Raw genomic sequence first — 20317 nt, forward strand, 5'->3', positions numbered from 1 at the left:
GGCAAACTGGTAGAGTGGCACAGGGATCAGCACTGGGGCCTCAACTATATTCAATCTATATTGATGGCTTAGATTAAGAACAGAGGCGATGCAAAGGTGGATGTGAAAGGAAGTTGTGAGGAGGATGCGGAGAGTAGGCAAAGGGATATATATAGCTTAAGTGAGTGTGAAAATTTGGCACTTGAAGTAAAATTAAGTTATCTCCTTTGGTGGGAAGAATAGAAAAACAAAATATTTAAATGGAGACTCTGCAGAATGCTGTGGTGCAAAGGAATCTTGAGTTTTCTTGTATATGAATCACAAAGTTAACGTACAGGTACAGCATGTAATTAGGTAGGCAACTGACCCAGTCTCCACTAAGCATTGTATGCCTTTTCTTTCAATTTGATACCAACCTTAACTTCCTTAGTCACAGAATGTGCATCCTTCTGGTAGTCTTTCTTCCACAATGAAATACGTCTTTGAGTTCTGACATTATCCTTAAATTCTGCCACTGCTTCTCCAACATCTTTTTATTTTACCTTTAAGCCAGCCCATTTTAGCCAGCTCTCGTCTTCATAGCTTCCTAATTGCCTTTAAGAGACTAGTTATGGGTCCATACTTCTATCATGTTTTGATCACTCTTGCTCAGAGGATCCTTTACTATGAAGTTATTTAATTAATCATGTCTCATTACACATTAACAGGTCCAAAATATGGCTCCTGGTAGGTTCCAGAGTGTAATGTTTTAAGAAACCGACCCAAATCACTCCATGAACTTATCCTCCAGGCACCCTTTGTCCTATTGAGATGAGGATTAAAGTAATCCATAACTTTTCCAGAACCTTTGTCCTAAGCCTATTTCTTGATGTGCACTGACCTGCAGCATAGCTACTCTTAGGGGGCCTAGATACTACCTCTGCCTTTTTCCCTTTGCTATTTCTTATCTCCACCCAAACTGATTGACATTTTGATCTTCTGAACCAAATCATTTCTCACTATTATACAGATCTCCCTTTTCCTTTCCTCCTGTCCTTTCAAAATGTCAAATACCTTTTGAGTATTCAGATTCCAGCGTTGGCCACCTTGTAACCATGTCGCCACATGTTTTTCCTATAGTTTACTTCTCACCTTTAATTCCTATCTTTTTACCATTTTCGCCTACTCTGACTTTATTGGCTGTTGAACATTTATGTTTGTATACTCTTGTTCATTCATGTCAGACTCTGGTTACCATTACTCACATCGCTACCTTGCACAATTGCCTTGTCCTCATGGGGACCTTCCTCTTCCCTATTTTGTTTAAATCCCCCTCAACACCCATGGTTGTACGATTTGCCAGGGCACTGGTTCTCGCATTCTTAACGTGAAAGCTGTCTCAACGGTCAACAGCCATTCCCTCTAGTGCCCTCTTTTGAGCCTCACATTCACCTTGCTGATCTTATTTGGTTTATACCTATTTGTTAGTGACGCAGATAGTAATCCAGAGATTATTAGGGCAGTGCATCTGCACAAAAATAAGAGCATCTTGCTTGTCTGGAGTTTTATTAGAGCTGTACTTATCCAGGGAATCGGAAAGCATTCCATCCCACTCTTGACTTGTGCTTTATAGATGGTGGAGAGTCCTAACCACATCCCTTTTAAGTGTTACTCGATGTACGATTCCTAGCTTCTGACATGCTCGTCGCCAGTGTTTATACATGGCTAGTTCGGTTCAGTTTCTGGTTAATAGCATGTTGCCAGGATGGTATTGAATGATATGGGGAGATAGTGGGATTCTCTCTTGTTGGAGATGGTCATTGCCAGGCACATGTGTGGCGTGAATGTTACTTGCCATTTGTCAGCCCAAGCCTAGATAGTGGCCAGGTCTTGTTACTATTGGACATTAGACTACATCAGTATCTAAGAAGTCACTGATTGCACTTAACATTGTTCAGTTATCAGCAAATATCCCCACTTCTGACCTTATGGAAGGCAGGGCTTGATGAGATATAGAGAAATTTGATGCGCAGGGACTAAACACAAATGCAGAGAAATTATTTATTTATTTTCTTCAAACCTCGGAGTAAACAACAAATTCACAGTATTGGAATTATATAAGTTTCAAGTATAAACAGAAAATTCCCTATGATTGCTCCAATTTCCTTCCAGGTTACCAGATTAGAGCAGGTCTTAGATAAGGTAGGCAAAGAAACTGATGCACAGCCTAGGGAACACAGATTTGAAAATCAAGGCGGGTGTTAGGAAGAGCTTTGTTTAACACAGTGAGTGGCAATGACTTGAAACCCATTGCCTGCAGTGCAGTGAATACAATCAATAATTTCAAAAGGAAATTAGGCAGGCACTTGAAGAAAAAAACCTGCGGGGCAACTAGATAGAATGGGACTGACCAAATTGTTCTTCAGAGAATTGATGGGTCAAATGACCTCCTAATAAGAACTCTGGTTCCACTGGCAAGTTGCACCAGGAAATTGGGGGCAGTCCCCATGGAACTGCGGGGCTCATCCTTGTAACTGTGATTATGCACATTCTTCTCCAGCATTATCAAATAATCCATGCTAAAAATGCAATGTCTACCGTCTTCATTTATTCCGAAACTGAACAGAAACCAGAACAAGCCTCCCAGTGTTAATTTTCCCGAATACTTTTGACGAAATAGAGATCATTCCACCGATTCTACAAACTAAGCTTCGGCCCTGATCTGGCTAGTGGCAGTGATGCAAGTATGCACTCAACAACAAATGTAAAAGATCTGGGAAATGGAATCACAAAGTGAGTGACTGAAAAAAGGGACAGTGGCAATCCACCATTGCAAAATACCAACGCGTGCCCTTACAGCTGAGCTACTCAGCAAGAGTTGGCCAAACTCTTAAAGTTCCTCAACAGTGCCTGTTCATGATTCCTGTTCATGATACAATATTCACATGGAAATACTAAACCACATGTGAAAGTTTCCTCTCTTGCAGGTTAAAACAGCTGAGTAGGTTGAAAAGCACTGAAATGCTGTGGACCCTTCAAACTCAGTTCAGTCTGTTAGAAAATTCACTTCTGATGCACAGGATCAAACTGACAACATCAGCAATTGGTGGGAACCACTAGGAAATGGACCAATGGATTTAAAAAAGCACTTTTACCCACTCAAGCAAACCACATGGTCATCAAGACAAAATGATGTGGAAAGATGCAGCTAGGAAGAGTGGCAACACTGCAATCTCCAAGTGCAGAGTAGCAAGCATTGGCTGAGGCTCAGGGTGATGATGCCTGTTCCGAGCATCTCACAGCTGAGGGCAGGGAAGGACCATTCCTCCCAGTGGGCTGCTATGGAATCAGTTTCATCTGAACAGTGCCTGACTGGAGAAAGCAGGCACTGCTGATCTACATATCATACAAACAATAGATCTTTTCCGTGATAAAGAGTTACGTTGTGACTGTCAGGGTCGCAGACCCCATGGGCGGGATTCTCTGTCCCACCGCATCAGTTTTCTGCTGTGGAGCACCCCCGCTGGCAGCGGGATTCTCCTCCCGCCAGCCAGTCAATTAGATTTTCCATTGTGGGCAGCCCCATGCCTTCAGGAAATCCCCGGGCGGTGAATCCAAGCTTAGTCAGGAAAGCACACGGTACTTCTGACATGAAAAGTCTCATTTTCACCTATTTCACACCCCAATGCTTGCAAAGGATACAGCACTATGAAGCCTGTCACAGTCCACTGACACTCTCACATAGGGAGTACTACTGTCTCCATAGAGACCTGTGTTGGGAAGGGGGCAGTGTTGGAGAAACAGAACTGAAAGTGCAGGACCGAAAACGCAATCTGGAGGGCTGACTGGATGGCACATGATTTAACACAAGAGGGACGTCACCACACAACACTCTGGAAAGAAGAAATTGATTCTGAAATATTCCCAGTGTTGATATCCAGCTTGTGGCACTCCACTGGCACAACTCCATTGATTAGTACAGCTCTTCTGCACCAACTTTGACAGGGGACCTCACTAGAACAGAATCTTGTAGTAGTCGTCTCTGTAACTATACAGAACGAGCAAGGACACTCTGCAGACAGAAGAAAATGCAACAAATTAGAGTGACCGGAATTACAGATGACAGTTCGAGCTAGTTGTAGGATACAAGCACCCTATACCCCGCAGCCTATTTCTGGCTGGCTGGTTAATTGCTATAGGCATAGGTTCCTACTATGAAGTATGTTCATCAGTCATTTAGTAAAACATCAGCCTACATAAAAAAATCCATAACTAACTCAGCACAGTGTCTCAGAATGCCCACATAATGTCTATTGGATTGGAATAATATTACTGACACAATAGTTAACACACTGTTGATGCTGTGAGTCACAAACCTTGGGCTGGATCCTCCGATTTGAAGACTTAAGTGCTGACGCCGGTGTGGGAACAGTAACGTTTTATGCCCGAAAAAACGGTGCAAAAGCTGCACTGATCCTCCTTTTGGTGGGGGGCTAGCAGGCACGCAGCGTAAAGCCCCCAGATTTACCGGTGGATACGGCCGGAGAATTGCCGGGTTCGTGGTCGCACATGTGCACAGCAGCGGCCACACCATGCAACATGGCGCCGGCTGCGTGCGGACCCTGCCTGCCAAAAACGTCCTTTTGTAACCAGCCTCACCTCCCCGGAACTTGAAACTGTTTTAAAGAAAAGACCTGAATCCGGTCAGAACCATGCAGAACCACAGGCTGCATTTCTTCAGAAGCTAGTTCTCATCTCACCTTCCAATCACACAATTCTGAACTGCTTGGAAAGAAACTGCTAATCTGTCTACAGACATCTTTAACTGAACTACAGTGAGCGCAGATGCTTGACTTCTGCTCACATCTCAAACTCAACAACTGTTTTTCTGCAAAATGCTTGATGCCTTAGCTCCTCCCATTAATTACATCACCTTACCAAGCTGAGACATGGTATAGAATTAACTGGATAGGGAATCCCCTTAATCCAAACAAAACTCCATTCTCCCAAGCTTTTACAATGCTCAAATTGCACCCCTGGCTTCTAAAACCTTTCAAAACTGGATTCTTTAAAAACACTGCAGCAGTCACATACTAACTCAGGCTTCTAATCTTCACTGCGCCGAATTCCTATAATACAATATATCTGAAATTCCTATATTCATCACAATTAACTTCTACTCAGCTGGGATCATTCAAGAATCTAGGAGAATTTTGGAAAATCATGAGCACTGCATGCACTATTTCTGCAGCTACCCTTTTTAGAACCTTAGCCTGCAGGCTGTCAGGATCTGGGGATGTCAGCTTTTAGTTCCTTAATTTTCTCCAATATTTTTTCCCTGCTGCATTATTCCTCATGGCAATTTTTCTGTTCTCAAAGGGACCAACATTTACTTGAGCTAATCTCCATTTTATATTCCTCACTAGATTACTCTCACTTTTCCCCCCTTTTTAATCAATTTTTTGTGCCCTTTGATGGTTTCCAAAACCCATCCTCAGGCTTACTATTATTTTTTGTATTATAAGCCACTAATATTATCCTTAACTTCCCTAGTAAGCTGGGGTGGATCTTTTTTATTGAGCTTTTGTTTTAATAGATGTGATTTATTTTGTTGAACAGAGCAGCTGGGTGGCACAGTGGTTAGCACTGCTGCCTCACAGCACCAGGGACCCGGGTTTGATTTTGGCTTTGGGCGACTGAGGAGCTTGCACATTCTCCCCGTGTCTGCGTGAGTTTCCTCCAGATGCTCTGGTTTCCTCCCAGTCCAAAGATGTGAAGATTCAGTGGTTTGGACATGCTAAATTGCCCCTTATTGTCCAATGGTTAGGTGGGGTCACAGGAGATAGGGTAGCGAGTGGGGCTAGGGTAGGGTGTCTTTTCAAAGGGTTGGTACAGACTCGATGGGCTAATTGGCCTCCTCCTGCACTGTAGGGATTCTATGATTTTATTACACAATACAAGATCTAAAAAAGCTTGAACACCAACAGTTTCACAATGAATATTCTGTACCTGTCCTGGGAGTGTTTGATGCAACAGTGTAGAAGGAGCTTTATTTACTCTGTATCTAACCCTTAGATGTCAGCATCACAAATTGGGTATTGACTGCTATATTTCATAATGTGGAAGCTTTGCCAAAAGCTCAGCTATGTAATTAAAGTTACACCCTGCAGTAACCTCCCCTTACTTTCCCCAAAGTCCCATTGCAGCACCCAAGAACTTCATGAACACCACATTGCAATAATTAGGAACTTCCCCTTACAGCATTCCAGAGCTTCCTCAAAACACCATAACAGAACCCAGAAATATTCTCAATACCTCATTACTACACCGAGGAACATTCCCAATGCTCCTTTACAATACCAATTTGTCCAAAGCCTTAAATTCAGCTCCCAGAAACTCCCATGAGGATTCTTTCCCCACATGTCTGCACCCAGTTGTGTTCCTATCTTACCTCTTGATCAACTTGAAGTGATAGATTTTGTCACAAATGGTTTTCAGGTAACGCTGTTTAGTTAACCGCGAGAGCAGGTGTTGCACACTGGCATTGAATGTTTGCTCATCTCCACCGTACTGGGAAAGCAGGAATAGAAAATCAGAGCAAGCACAGGGCAGGAAAGTCCAACTAACCATTCACTTCATACTAATGTATATGGGGAGTGTTGAAGCTTTCCAATAATGGGCTGAATGATCTTCTATGATGTAATGATTCTACGATTGCTACTGAATAATACATGGAACTATATGGTGAACACAACATAAAATTAGGCCCAACCAATCCATTTAAGCTCTATTTAAGCATTTCACAGCCCATTTAAGCTCTAGTTGAACTGTGCCGACCAGATGTTCCAGAATTTGATCAGCCAGTTGATCTCGGACTAGATTGGCCATGATAAATTGCCCTTAGTGTCCAAAATTGCCCTTAGTGTTGGGTGGGGTTGCTGGGATAGGGTGGCGGTGTTGACCTTGGGTAGGGTGCTCTTTCCAAGAGCCGGTGCACACTCGATGGGCCGGGTGGCCTCCTTCTGCACTGTAAATTCTATGATAATCTGTGATTAATCTAGGACAAAGGTTCGGCACAACATCGTGGGCCGAAGGGCCTGTTCTGTGCTGTATTTTTCTATGTTCTATGTAGATTATGATTAAGGTGTTGCAATAGGCCTCAGTGGCTCTAGGCTTGGAAATGATAGAATGTAATCAGGGTGCCCCTGCCCCTGGACATGTGAGGAAAGATGTAATCAGTCTGGGCTCTGATGCCAGTCATGTTTCAATTAGCCAGCGAACACAAGCGGGTGTGTGAATGGATTAGTTACAGATTAACCATCTCACCTGCAGGTATTACAGGGTCGTGGAAACATGGAAGTAAACGGTGGTGGGGCAAGTATGCAGATTTCAGTGGATGTGAATTGTCACCAAATTGCTCGAGAAACAATAGTCATTTACAAAGTATTGTGTAGATTAAATCCTACCTCCAGTGATAAGAAGCTGATCAGAGTTTCCTTCGATACATCAACCTGCAAATTAAATCATACATCTGTTTGTACAACTGATATGCATTTCTCATTATCCCCTCTTATCACCATACTGGAGCATGGGAGTCCTGAAAGTTATAGATCCTTCTTAGTGCAAATCTGTGATATGATGCCTTAATGTTAACCCCACAAAATATCAAGTACCACTAGGAAGCCCCCGAATACAGCGTTCCCACAGCTGAATGTGGGAACAGTCCCAGCTGCATGAGGAGCTTGCTGCAAAGGGAATTGGGAGAAGACAATTATACAATATAGCAGGGTAAACAAATGGAGACCCCATGATTAGATACTGAAGGCACTGGCACCAATGCTGGAATGAAGGAAGGAGGAGGATGCACAAGAGGTCAGAGTTGGAGGAATGCGGGTATCTTAGAGGTTGAAGGGTAACAGGTTTATAGAAACAGGGAAGAATGAGGCTCTAGAGGGATTCAAACACAAGGACGAGAAATTTTAAATCAAGGCATTGCTGAACTGACAGCCAAAGCAGATCAGTTAGCACAGGGGTGACGGGTGAGCAGAACTTGATTTTCTTGAATTCGGGGGCAGGGAATAGAGTTTTGGATGAGCTCAAGTTTTTGCAGGGCAGAAGAGGAGCCAATATTTGAATAGAGTCTGAAATTAATAAAAACATGAATGACGCTTTGAATAGCAAACGGGGTGAGGCAGGGATGGAGATGGGCAATATCATGGAAGGGAAGTAGGTGCTCAGTTTGATGAAGATGATGAGTTCAGAAGCTAAGCTTAAGGTTAAATACAATACTAAGGTTTGTTCAACTAGTGGCTACGAAGGGGGGGGTTGAAATCAGTGGTTAGGGAACGGAGTTGAAAGCAGAGGCTGAAGACAATGACTTTGATGTTACCAATGTTAATTGGGGGAAATTTCAAGCTGTTCCAGAATTCAGACCAGCTGCCTGCCATTACAGAAGCAGTGGTGAGGTACAGTTGGTGTCACAAGTGTAGACGTGACATTGATGCCTTTGGATGGTTTTGCCAAGGAACAAAATGTAGAGTCAACCAAAGGTAGTTCTCTGGGTGCAGGAGCAGGAACAGAAGTCACTGCAGGAAATTGGGGTCTCCTGTTCCTGCTGGTAGACAACTTTTTTTTTTAATTTAGAGTACCCAATTCATTTTTTCCAATTAAGGGCAATTTAGCGTGACCAATCCATCTACCCTGCACATTTTTGGGTTGTGGGGACGAAACCCATCCAAACACGTGGAGATTGTGCAAACTCCACACGGGCAGTGACCCAGAGCCGGGATCGAACCTGAGACCTCGGCGCCGTGAGGCAGCAATGCTAACCACTGCGCCACCGTGCTGCCCCTGCTGGTAGACAACGTGATTAGTTCCTTGTGAAAGTTCAGTAATAAAGGAGAAAGTTTGGGCAATGTTGCTGTTCCTTGTTTAATGCAATGTCTCACAAATCCTACAATTGCTCAGTGATAGCTTTCACGCTCATCAGTCAGAAGGACCCAGGCTCAAGCCACATTCCAGACATCCAATCTCAGCTGACCTTGCCTAACAAAAATCTATCACTCTCAGTTTTTAAATTTTCAATTAACTCTCTTTTTGGGGGAAGTGTTCCCCAATTCCTACTACCTTTGTGTGAAGAAGTGCTTCCTGACATAACCTTAACATTAGAGCAATTCAAGGGTAATGATCCCTTGTTCTGCATTCTCCCAAAAGAGGAAATACTCTACAAATCTTCTTAAACACCTTAATTAAATCACCATAAGTTAAACAACCTGTCTTCATAGTTTAACCCTTTTGACCCAGTGTTATTCTAGTGAATCCATGCTTTACTCCCCAAGGGAAATATATCCTTCCTGAGCTACCAGTGCCCAAAATCAAAGACACTTCTCCTTGCATAATTGATACAGCCCCTTGAAATAAAGGTAAACATTATATTTGCACCTGTCCACTCATTAATTTTTAGTGACTTCTATCCATGTACTCCTCTTTGCTCCTCCAGAGTTCCTAGCTTCTCACCATTTAGAAAACACACTGATCTATCTTGCTTAGACTTAAGTTCTCAGTATGACTATGTGTACTCATGGGTTCATTACCAAATGGAGGAACTTCAAAATGGCGCCGCCATTTCTGTATTCCTACTAAATCAGGGCTATTTGTAAATGCTCATTTTAATGGAAGCCTGTTTTTCAATGGGAAGAAGATAGGTCATTCATCACTCTCCCCATCCCTTTGTCTCAATGTCTTCCTTCAGGCACTGCATAATCAATCAGTGCTTCTCTGTCTCCCGATCATCCTCTCTGGTCAACTGTCAAGTGAAATCCTGGGCCCTATACTCCCGTCAACAGTTTCAGATTCTTGTAAATGCTGCCCAACACCAACACTGTCATTCAAAGACTCACTGCTAAAACTTCAATGTCACTGCTTTTCTGCTGCAGGTTACTGACAAAGGTTTGAAGTCTTGCGAGAACCTGGAAAGGAAAGAGCTGTTTTCAGAATAACTCAAAGACAGGGACATGTGGAGCAGCACATTAACAACTTAGCATTTGATCCCATCCCCTCCTAAAGGCACTCATACTTGTCTAATCAGTTTTGACAGTTATTAGGTTTTGATCAACTACGTGCCTACTGAGCAGTGATGCACACAACTGTCTACGTAGAGACAATGCTGCTTCTAGTACTTGGGTGAGGGTGAAGAGAACATTTTTAAAATGTATTCATGGGATGTGGGTGTTGCTGGCTAAAGCAGCATCTATTGCCCATCCTTAACGACCCTCTATTGAGGGCAGCTGTAGAGCAAGAGCATTTTATCAAAGGGGAGCAGTCTGCAAAAGAGGGAAGAATTGAGTTTGCTTGCACATAAATTAGAATGGATACAGTGGTAGCACTGTACAGTAGCAAAAGATTTACCAATAAATGTTTCATGGGATGTCAAAAAAATCTATATATTTTGAATCAATAACTGAATATTTGCCTTGCCGATGAGGTCAGGATTTATTGCCCATCGCTAATTGCCCTTGAGAAGGTGGCGGTGAACCGTCTTTGTGGACTGCTGCAGTCGATTTGGGAGTTACAGATTTTAACTTAGCGACAGTGATGGAAGAGCAATATAATTCCAAGTCAGGACTGTGTGCAACTTGGAGATGTTCCCATGTGCCTGAAGCCCTTGTTCTTTTAGATGGTAGAGGTCGCAGGTTTGGAGGGAATGCCAAAGAAGCATTGGCGAGTTGCTGCAGTGCATCTTGTACATGGTACAACAAGCAAGCTGCGTTGTCCAGAATAGAATCGCGCTTCTAAATGTCATTGGAACTTCATTCATCCAGGCAAGTGGAGAGTATTCCATCACACTCCTGACTTGTGCCTTGTGGATGGTAGAAAGGCTTTGGAGAGTGTGGAGGCGAGTCTCTCACCACAGAATTCCTAGCCTCTGACCTATCAATCCAACTGCTTCTGCTGTGAATAAAATTGAAGGATCATGGAATTGTAATCATGAATTTCTCACTTAAGACATTATGTTGGCCAACCTCAAACTGAAATGGTTCTCTCCTTTCACATCCAATATAAGCTACATGGAGAAATATTCTAATAGCACTTAAGACTAAATGCAATTATTTCCCGAGGGGGTTAGTGGGAGTGTGTCCTGAGAATAATCATGCTGGCATGTGTTTGGGAGGGGACCTTAAAAACATTTGTAGAAGGACCAATTATTCACCTACAGCTCTGGCCAGCATGTACATTTTGAGCTTGGATCGTTGGGGGAATATTAACACGAAGGAAGGATTAAATAAAGTAAATAAATATGTTACCACTTACAGAAATCAAAACTAAGTTACGAACAAAACAGTTCAGCCAGGGACAGAGTTAATATTTCAGTTAGAATTCATCGTCACTGGCCTTTGATGCTGGGTCCACGGTGGGATTCTCCGTTTCCGAGACAAAATGTTGACGCCAACGCAGAATCCATGGACTTTCACAACAGCAAAACTGGTGCCGTACCTGGACTGATTCTGCTACTGTTAAGGGTCCAGCACCGGCACCATGTGGAACACAATCAACTCTAAGAAACGGTGCCAGATTCACCGGTTTCGCGATTGACACTCATAAGGCTGACAAGCTGCAGCCGCATATACACACTTCACTCCCCACACACACCATCCCAGCCAACAAGGTGCCAGTAAGACGCACAGCCCCACATTTCGCAGACGCTGAGCTGGAGACCCTCCTGGACGCCATGGAGGAGAGGCAGATGACCCTGTACCCCGGCACGGGAAGGAGGCTGCCAGCCACGGCTGTTCGCCGTGCCTCTGCGCAGGTCACAGAGGCGGTCAGTGCCGTGGCGACCGTAGTCCGGACCGCCCAGCAGTGCAGAAAAAAAACTGCAGGGCCTCCTCAGGATGGCCAGGGTGAGTAAGCAGCACTGTACCCCTGGCACCAACCCATCCTAACCCCCCCGGATACAGCAGGTGGAGTAGAAACACAAGAGGTGGGCGGACGGTCAGAGGGCAAGTCGAGCCCAGGTACTAGCTGCAGTCCAGATGGGTCTCAGGCTTCTGGAACCGACAGTCCCATCTATGGTGGAGATGCAGTCGCACAGCCAGAGACTACATGAGGGGCTGTCGGCGAACATCCTGCAGGTGCAGTTGGAGGGGTCCAACCGAGTGCAGCAGCAGGAGGTAGTGCCACACAAGCCAACACCGCACGGGTGGCGTCGGCGGTGGAGGCATTGATGGCGATAGTTATGGCTATAGATCAGCATGTCCAAAGCCTGGGGCATTCTGTGCAGGTGCTGGCCTAGGAAAGGGTTGCCGCCTCCCGTCGATCACACCCTGGACCTGGGGCATCCCGACGATGGCGGCACACCCCGGACAGCCTGGTGGGCTCAGTCCACATTGAAATGGATGTATTGACCCGCGTGGGCATACAGGGCCTCGATGACAACATGCATGCACCTGTGCAGCGAGGTCTGTGAGATCGCGGACAGGTCCCCACTCGGCATCTGGAAGGACCCCGGTACCGGCGTGACAGCCACCGGGAGGGGGTGTCCTCCCCCATACCCCCGCAGTGCCAGATGCACCATGATCTGGAGACAGGTGTGCCATGATCTGGCAGATAGTCACACTATCTCTCTGCTTAGCCGGAGTCTTTGACGGCATGCCTCGTCCGGCAGGTCCTCGAATGACAGGCGGTGCTGGTATGCACGAGACCTCATGCGGCGCCGCCTTGGCATCTCCTCCTCCTCGGCCTGTTAGGCGACTGTCTCTCCATCCTGGGCAGCTTCCTCCTCAGGCAGCTCCAGCTCGTACAGCCGCAGGGTATCCCAGGGCTGCGACGACTAGCAGGAAGGCCATCATTGCTGGTTGAATTCAAGTATCCATTTTCGGCAGACGGTGAAAGGCCGACATGTTAGCATGGTGCATACCCTTGTACCCTACCACGTCCACCAGGCTACATAGTGGCCCTGGTTGGCACTGAGGGCTCTGGCCCCGCTTAACCCTCCTATCCCTGCACGCTTGGCCTCGTCGGTGGCCAGCACCCTGGTGGCCTCTGGCACCTGTCCCTGATGCCAGGCATACTGTTGGCTGGCACCACGGACCCCGTAGGGCCTACTGTGGGTGTTGCCCTCGGTGGAGCACCAGTGGGTGGTGGCTGGGTGGGGGAGCGGGGATGGGGGTGCCCATACGGCCGGTGTCACTCTGCAGAACCAAGGGCCAAGGTGGGTGATCAGTGGGTGCGCAGCAAGATGGCTGCCATAATCGCAGTCCGTGCCTGGGCACTGCCCTAGTCCTGTGGGGGATCATCCCAGCCACTCGCCGGCCTGTTCCCCTGTCGCACCCCCCCCCAGCCAGTGTCTGGCCTGGCTGCCCTCAGCCGCGCCGATCTCTGTGCTACATCCTCTCTCTCCTTCATCAGCCACCATGCTGGTTTCACGATTTTTAAAAGCATAAGTGAACCGCGCCGTCGGGAACTCGGCGCATCGGAGGAGAAAAATCGCGGAGGCCCAGGGGAATACCGGGTCAGGCATGCTGATGATATGCAAACAGTGCTTATTCAACGTCCTTTCCCTTACGCATTGACACCTCTGTCGAGATTTGCCGTCAAATTGGCGCCTGGCTCGATTTTGGCGTCGGAACCTATTCACCGCCCAATTATGTTTCGCAATTTCGACATCAGCAAATGGTGAATCCCGTCCGCTATCTTTCAAATCTAGAGTGACCTATTCTGACTTTCAAGAATTATTTTGCAATGGGCAGACCCGTCGAGTTAGAACAGCGGGGGAAGGGAGAGCAGCTTCAGAGTGAGGAACAGCGGGGGAAGGGAGAGCAGCTTCAGAGTGAGGAACAGCGGGGGAAGGGAGAGCAGCTTCAGAGTGAGGAACAGCGGGGGAAGGGAGAGCAGCTTCAGAGTGAGGAACAGCGGGGGAAGGGAGAGCAGCTTCAGAGTGAGGAACAGCGGGGGAAGGGAGAGCAGCTTCAGAGTGAGGAACAGCGGGGGAAGGGAGAGCAGCTTCAGAGTGAGGAACAGCGGGGGAAGGAAGAGCAGCTTCAGAGTGAGGAACAGCGGGGGAAGGGAGAGCAGCTTCAGAGTGAGGAACAGCGGGGGAAGGGAGAGCAGCTTCAGAGTGAGGAACAGCGGGGGAAGGGTGAGCAGCTTCAGAGTGAGGAACAGCGGGGGAAGGGAGAGCAGCTTCAGAGTGAGGAACAGCGGGGGAAGGAAGAGCAGCTTCAGAGTGAGGAACAGCGGGGGAAGGGAGAGCAGCTTCAGAGTGAGGAACAGCGGGGGAAGGGAGAGCAGCTTCAGAGTGAGGAACAGCGGGGGAAGGGAGAGCAGCTTCAGAGTGAGGAACAGCGGGGGAAGGGAGAGCAGCTTCAGAGTGAGGAATAGCGGGGGAAGGAAGAGCAGCTTCAGAGTGAGGAACAGCGGGGAAGGGAGAGCAGCTTCAGAGTGAGGAACAGCGGGGGAAGGGAGAGCAGCTTCAGAGTGAGGAACAGCGGGGGAAGGGAGAGCAGCTTCAGAGTGAGGAACAGCGGGGGAAGGGAGAGCAGCTTCAGAGTGAGGAACAGCGGGGGAAGGGAGAGCAGCTTCAGAGTGAGGAACAGCGGGGGAAGGGAGAGCAGCTTCAGAGTGAGGAACAGCGGGGGAAGGGAGAGCAGCTTCAGAGTGAGGAACAGCGGGGGAAGGGAGAGCAGCTTCAGAGTGAGGAACAGCGGGGGAAGGGAGAGCAGCTTCAGAGTGAGGAACAGCGGGGGAAGGGAGAGCAGCTTCAGAGTGAGGAACAGCGGGGGAAGGGAGAGCAGCTTCAGAGTGAGGAACAGCGGGGGAAGGGTGAGCAGCTTCAGAGTGAGGAACAGCGGGGGAAGGGAGAGCAGCTTCAGAGTGAGGAACAGCGGGGGAAGGAAGAGCAGCTTCAGAGTGAGGAACAGCGGGGGAAGGGAGAGCAGCTTCAGAGTGAGGAACAGCGGGGGAAGGGAGAGCAGCTTCAGAGTGAGGAACAGCGGGGGAAGGGAGAGCAGCTTCAGAGTGAGGAACAGCGGGGGAAGGGAGAGCAGCTTCAGAGTGAGGAACAGCGGGGGAAGGGAGAGCAGCTTCAGAGTGAGGAACAGCGGGGGAAGGGAGAGCAGCTTCAGAGTGAGGAACAGCGGGGGAAGGGAGAGCAGCTTCAGAGTGAGGAACAGCGGGGGAAGGAAGAGCTTCAGAGTGAGGAACAGCGGGGAAGGGAGATCAGCTTCAGAGTGAGGAACAGCGGGGGAAGGGAGATCAGCTTCAGAGTGAGGAACAGCGGGGGAAGGGAGATCAGCTTCAGAGTGAGGAACAGCGGGGGAAGGGAGAGCAGCTTCAGAGTGAGGAACAGCGGGGGAAGGGAGAGCAGCTTCAGAGTGAGGAACAGCGGGGGAAGGGAGAGCAGCTTCAGAGTGAGGAACAGCGGGGGAAGGGAGATCAGCTTCAGAGTGAGGAACAGCGGGGGAAGGGAGATCAGCTTCAGAGTGAGGAACAGTGGGGGAAGGGAGATCAGCTTCAGAGTGAGGAACAGCGGGGGAAGGGAGAGCAGCTTCAGAGTGAGGAACAGCGGGGGAAGGGAGAGCAGCTTCAGAGTGAGGAACAGCGGGGGAAGGGAGAGCAGCTTCAGAGTGAGGAACAGCGGGGGAAGGGAGAGCAGCTTCAGAGTGAGGAACAGCGGGGGAAGGGAGAGCAGCTTCAGAGTGAGGAACAGCGGGGGAAGGGTGAGCAGCTTCAGAGTGAGGAACAGCGGGGGAAGGGAGAGCAGCTTCAGAGTGAGGAACAGCGGGGGAAGGGAGAGCAGCTTCAGAGTGAGGAACAGCGGGGGAAGGGAGAGCAGCTTCAGAGTGAGGAACAGCGGGGGAAGGGAGAGCAGCTTCAGAGTGAGGAACAGCGGGGGAAGGGAGATCAGCTTCAGAGTGAGGAACAGCGGGGGAAGGGAGAGCAGCTTCAGAGTGAGGAACAGCGGGGGAAGGGAGAGCAGCTTCAGAGTGAGGAACAGCGTGGAGAGATGCAGACCCACCAAGTTAGAATAGCTGGGGTGGGCAGCACGGTGTCGCAGCACTGCTGCCTCACGGCTCCGTGGTCCCAGGTTCGATCCCGGCTCTTGGGTCACAGTCTGTGTGGAGTTTGCACATTCTCCCTGTGTTTACGTGGGTTTCACCCCCACAACACAAAGATATGCAGGGTAGGTGGATTGTCCACGCTAAATTGCCCCTTAATTGGAGAAAATGAATTGGGTTTGTGGTAGTACCAGGTATTGCAGTACCTGAGAGGCTGATGACCATTGGTTAGACCCAGGAGTCTACCATTGGCTGTGTTACATAGCTCCGCCCTGAAGGCAGGGTATAAGAGATGGTGCCATCCCAGCAGTCTTCACTTTCTGTATCAAGGCTGCTGGGGAAAAGGTTCTAGTAGATTAAAGCTTTCAGTTATGAAATCACTTCGTCTTGAGTGTAATTGATTGCGCATCAATTTAATCTACTACAACTTAAGTTGGAAGGATGGATCTCCGAAACCGGAGTGCCTCCAGCTCAGCCCCCACGCGGAGAACTCTGCTGCTATTTTTAAACAATGGCTGGCGTGCTTTAAGGGCTACCTCGACACGGCCGTAGGTACCCCCACGGAAGGACAGAACATGCATCTCCTGCGCTCCCGGGTCAGCCCTGGGATCTACCTCCTTATCAAGGAGGTGGAGAACTATGCTGCCGCTATCGAACTGCTAGAAGGACATTATATCCGCCCTGTAAACCAGGTCTACGCTCGTCACCTGCTTGCGACTAGGCGGCAAAGCCCCGAGGAAATGTTGGAAGATTTCTACCGGGCACTACTGATGCTGGGCCGAAACTGTGGCTGCCCGCAAGTTTCGGGGAGCGAGCCCACGGAACTTTTAATCAGGGATGCTTTCGTAGCAGGTATGAGCTCCCCCGATATCCGCCGAAGACTCCTAGAAAGGGACACTCTGGGACTTAGAGAGGCATGGCCGTTGCCTACAAAAACGCGCAGTCCTTTGCACCCGATCGCGCGGCGGCCCCCTGGGCTGCGTGGTACCCCGCAACGGCAGCCCCTCAGACCTTCCCCCTGACCCCGCAAGCCTGCGCGGCGAGACGGCCCACTAATGCCGCCGGGCCCCGCTGTTTCTTCTGTGGGCAGGCAAACCATCCCCGCCCGCGCTGCCCGGCCTGCACCGCCGCCTGCAAAGGGTGCGGCAAGAAGGGCCACTTTGTAGGAGTCTGCCAGGCCCGCGCCGTGGCCGCGGTCTCCAGCGACTATGGACCGGCGCGGCTCCGACCGGACAGCGCTCACTGCCACCCCCATATCCTAGGGCCACGGGCGCAGCCATCTTGCCCCCCGGACTCCACGCTGGACGGGTGGGCTCCGCCATTTTGTCCATCGCTGCCGCCATCTTGTTCATCCCCGGACACCATGTGCGACCCATGGGTGATGCCACCTTGGATGGAGCCCCAAGCCCCCAGCACGGCTGACTACACGCTGCCCGACCAGAACTCACAATTGCTTCATCTGGCCTCGGTGACACTGGACCAAAGTCGGCCCCGGACTATCGCAACGGCTACAACGACGGTCCTCATCAACGACTACGCGATGTCTTGCCTGATTGACTCTGGGAGCACGGAAAGCCTTGTTCACCCCGACACGGTAAGGCACTGTTCACTTGTAACCCACCCTGTAAATCAAAGGATCTCCCTGGCCTCCAGGTCACACTCGGTGGAGATACAGGGGTTCTGCCTAGCGAACCTCACTGTCCAAGGCAGGAAATTCAACAATTTCCACCTGTACGTCCTGCCGCACCTCTGCGCGGCTACCCTCCTGGGGCTGGATTTCCAATGCCATTTGCAAAGCCAGACTTTTAAATTCGGCGGCCCTATACCTCCCCTTACTGTCTGCGGCCTCGCGACCCTTAAGGTCAAACCGCCTTCCCTGTTTGCGAACCTCACCCCGGATTGCAAACCCGTCACCACCAGGAGCAGACGGTACAGTGCTCAGGACCGGACCTTCATCAGGTCAGAGGTCCAAAGGCTGCTGGGGGAAGGGGTCATCGAAGCGAGCAACAGTCCCTGGAGAGCTCAAGTAGTGGTGGTAAAGACCGGGGAGAAGCATAGGATGGTCATAGACTACAGCCAGACCATCAACAGGTTTACGCAGCTGGATGCGTACCCTCTCCCCTGTATAGCCAACCTGGTAAACAGGATCGCACAATACAAGGTCTTCTCCACGGTGGACCTCAAGTCCGCCTACCACCAGCTACCCCTCCGCACTAGTGACCGCAAGTACACTGCCTTCGAAGCAGATGGGCCCCTTTGGTGTCACTAATGGGGTCTCGGTCTTCCAGCGAGAGATGGACCGAATGGTTGACCGGTACGGCTTACGCGCAACGTTCCTGTATCTGGATACGTCACCATCTGCGGCCATGACCAGCAGGACCACGACACCAACCTCCGCAAATTCCTCCAGACTGCGAAAATCCTTAATCTGACATACAATAAGGATAAATGCGTGTTTAGCACCAATTGTCTAGCCATTCTAGGCTACGTAGTGCGAAGTGGAGTCATAGGCCCCGACCCTGAGCGCATGCGCCCCCTCATGGAGTTCCCCCTCCCTCACTGCCCCAAGGCCCTGAAGCGCTGCCTCGGCTTCTTCAGCTATTATGCACAGTGGGCCCCCAATTACGCAGACAAGGCTTGACCCCTGATCCAGTCCACAACCTTCCCTCTGTCGACGGAGGCCCGCCAGGCCTTCAGCCGCACCAAAGCAGACACTGCAAAGGCCACGATGCGCGCCATCGACGAGTCCCTCCCCTTCCAGGTCGAGAGCAATGCGTCCGACGTCGCTCTGGCGGCCACCCTCAACCAAGCGGGCAGGCCCGTGGCTTTCTTCTCCCGTACACTCCATGCTTGCGAAATTCGCCATTCCTCGGTCGAAAAAGAGGCACAAGCCATAGTTGAAGCTGTGAGACATTGGAGGCATTACCTGGCCGGCAGGAGATTCACTCTCCTCACGGACCAACGGTCGGTTGCCTTCATGTTCGATAATGCACAGCGGGGCAAGATTAAAAACGACAAGATCTTGCGGTGGAGGATAGAACTCTCCACTTTCAACTACGAGATCTTGTACCGTCCGGGGAAGCTAAACAAGCCTCCTGATGCCCTGTCCCGCGGCACTTGTGCCACTGCACAGGTGGACTGCCTCCGATCCCTCCACAAGGACCTCTGCCACCCGGGGGTCACTCTTTTTTCCATTTTGTCAAGACCCGCAACCTGCCCTACTCCATCGGGGAGGTCAGGTCAGTCACTAGGGACTGCCAAATCTGGCGGCCACCCTCAACCAAGCGGGCACTTCTACCGGCCAGAGAGGGCGCACCTAATAAAGGCTTCCTGTCCCTTTGAACGCCTCAGCATGGACTTCAAATGCCCCCTCCCCTCCACCGACCGCAACACGTATTTCCAGAACGTGATTGATGAGTACTCCCGGTTCCCATTCGCCATCCCCTGCCCAGACATGACCACAACCACCGTCATCAAGGCCCTCCAGGGTATCTTTGCACTGTTCGGTTTCCCCGCGTTATAGGGGGGACACAGTTATAGGGGGTCCTCCTTTATGAGCGACGAACTGCATCAATTCCTGCTCAGCAGGGGCATCGCCTCGAGCAGGACGACCAGTTACAACCCCCGGGGAAACAGGCAGGTAGAGAGGTAGAACGGTCTGGAAGACCGTTCTACTGGCCCTATGGTCCAGGAATCTACCGGTCTCCCGTTGGCAAGAGGTCCTCCCGATGGCCCTCCACGCCATCCGGTCGCTGCTCTGTACAACCACAAATCAAACGCCTCATGAACGTCTCCTTGTTTTCCCCAGTAAGTCCTCCTCCGGGACCTCGCTCCCAACCTGGCTAGCGACACCCGGACCCATCCTGCTTCGGAAGCACGTGCGGGCGCACAAGTCGGACCCGTTGGTCGAGAGGGTCCACCTGCTGCACGCTAACCCCCAGTACGCCTACGTGGCGTTCCCTGACGGCCGGCAAGACACAGTCTCCCTTCGGGACCTGGCGCCCGCCGGAACCCCATGCGCACCCGAACCATTGCCCCCACCCCCACCTCCCCCACAGCACCTCACTGGAGGGTCAGTACTCCCGCCGCTCCTGCCTAGGCCCGACCACTCACCGACGCCCCCTACAGGCGCCCCCCCTCCCTGTCAACCTTTTGCCCCCACAGCGCCGCCTAGGGGTGACGAAGCTGCGCTCCCGGAGTCACAACCGCCAAGCCCCTCATCAGAATCACCGCCGAAGCCTAGTCGCTCCAGAAAGACGACCAGGCCACCCGATCGACTGATTGCTGCACTATGAACACTTTGT

At 50.0% G+C, this 20317-nt stretch overlaps 1 protein-coding gene across 1 annotated transcript in view; it reads right to left on the reverse strand.

Moving 5' to 3' along the window:
- Window positions 1-2005: 2005 nt before the first annotated feature.
- Window positions 2006-20317, reverse strand: part of LOC140398279 (eIF-2-alpha kinase GCN2-like) — a 257905-nt gene continuing 239593 nt past the window's right edge. The window contains 4 exon segments of the mRNA XM_072486762.1: window positions 2006-4030; window positions 6410-6528; window positions 7425-7469; window positions 9858-9926. Coding sequence (XP_072342863.1) covers window positions 3973-4030; window positions 6410-6528; window positions 7425-7469; window positions 9858-9926 — 291 coding nt within the window. The 3' untranslated portion in view covers window positions 2006-3972.

Source organism: Scyliorhinus torazame, chromosome 2 (genome assembly GCF_047496885.1).
Source record: "Scyliorhinus torazame isolate Kashiwa2021f chromosome 2, sScyTor2.1, whole genome shotgun sequence".
In the NCBI taxonomy this organism is placed as follows: domain Eukaryota; kingdom Metazoa; phylum Chordata; class Chondrichthyes; order Carcharhiniformes; family Scyliorhinidae; genus Scyliorhinus; species Scyliorhinus torazame.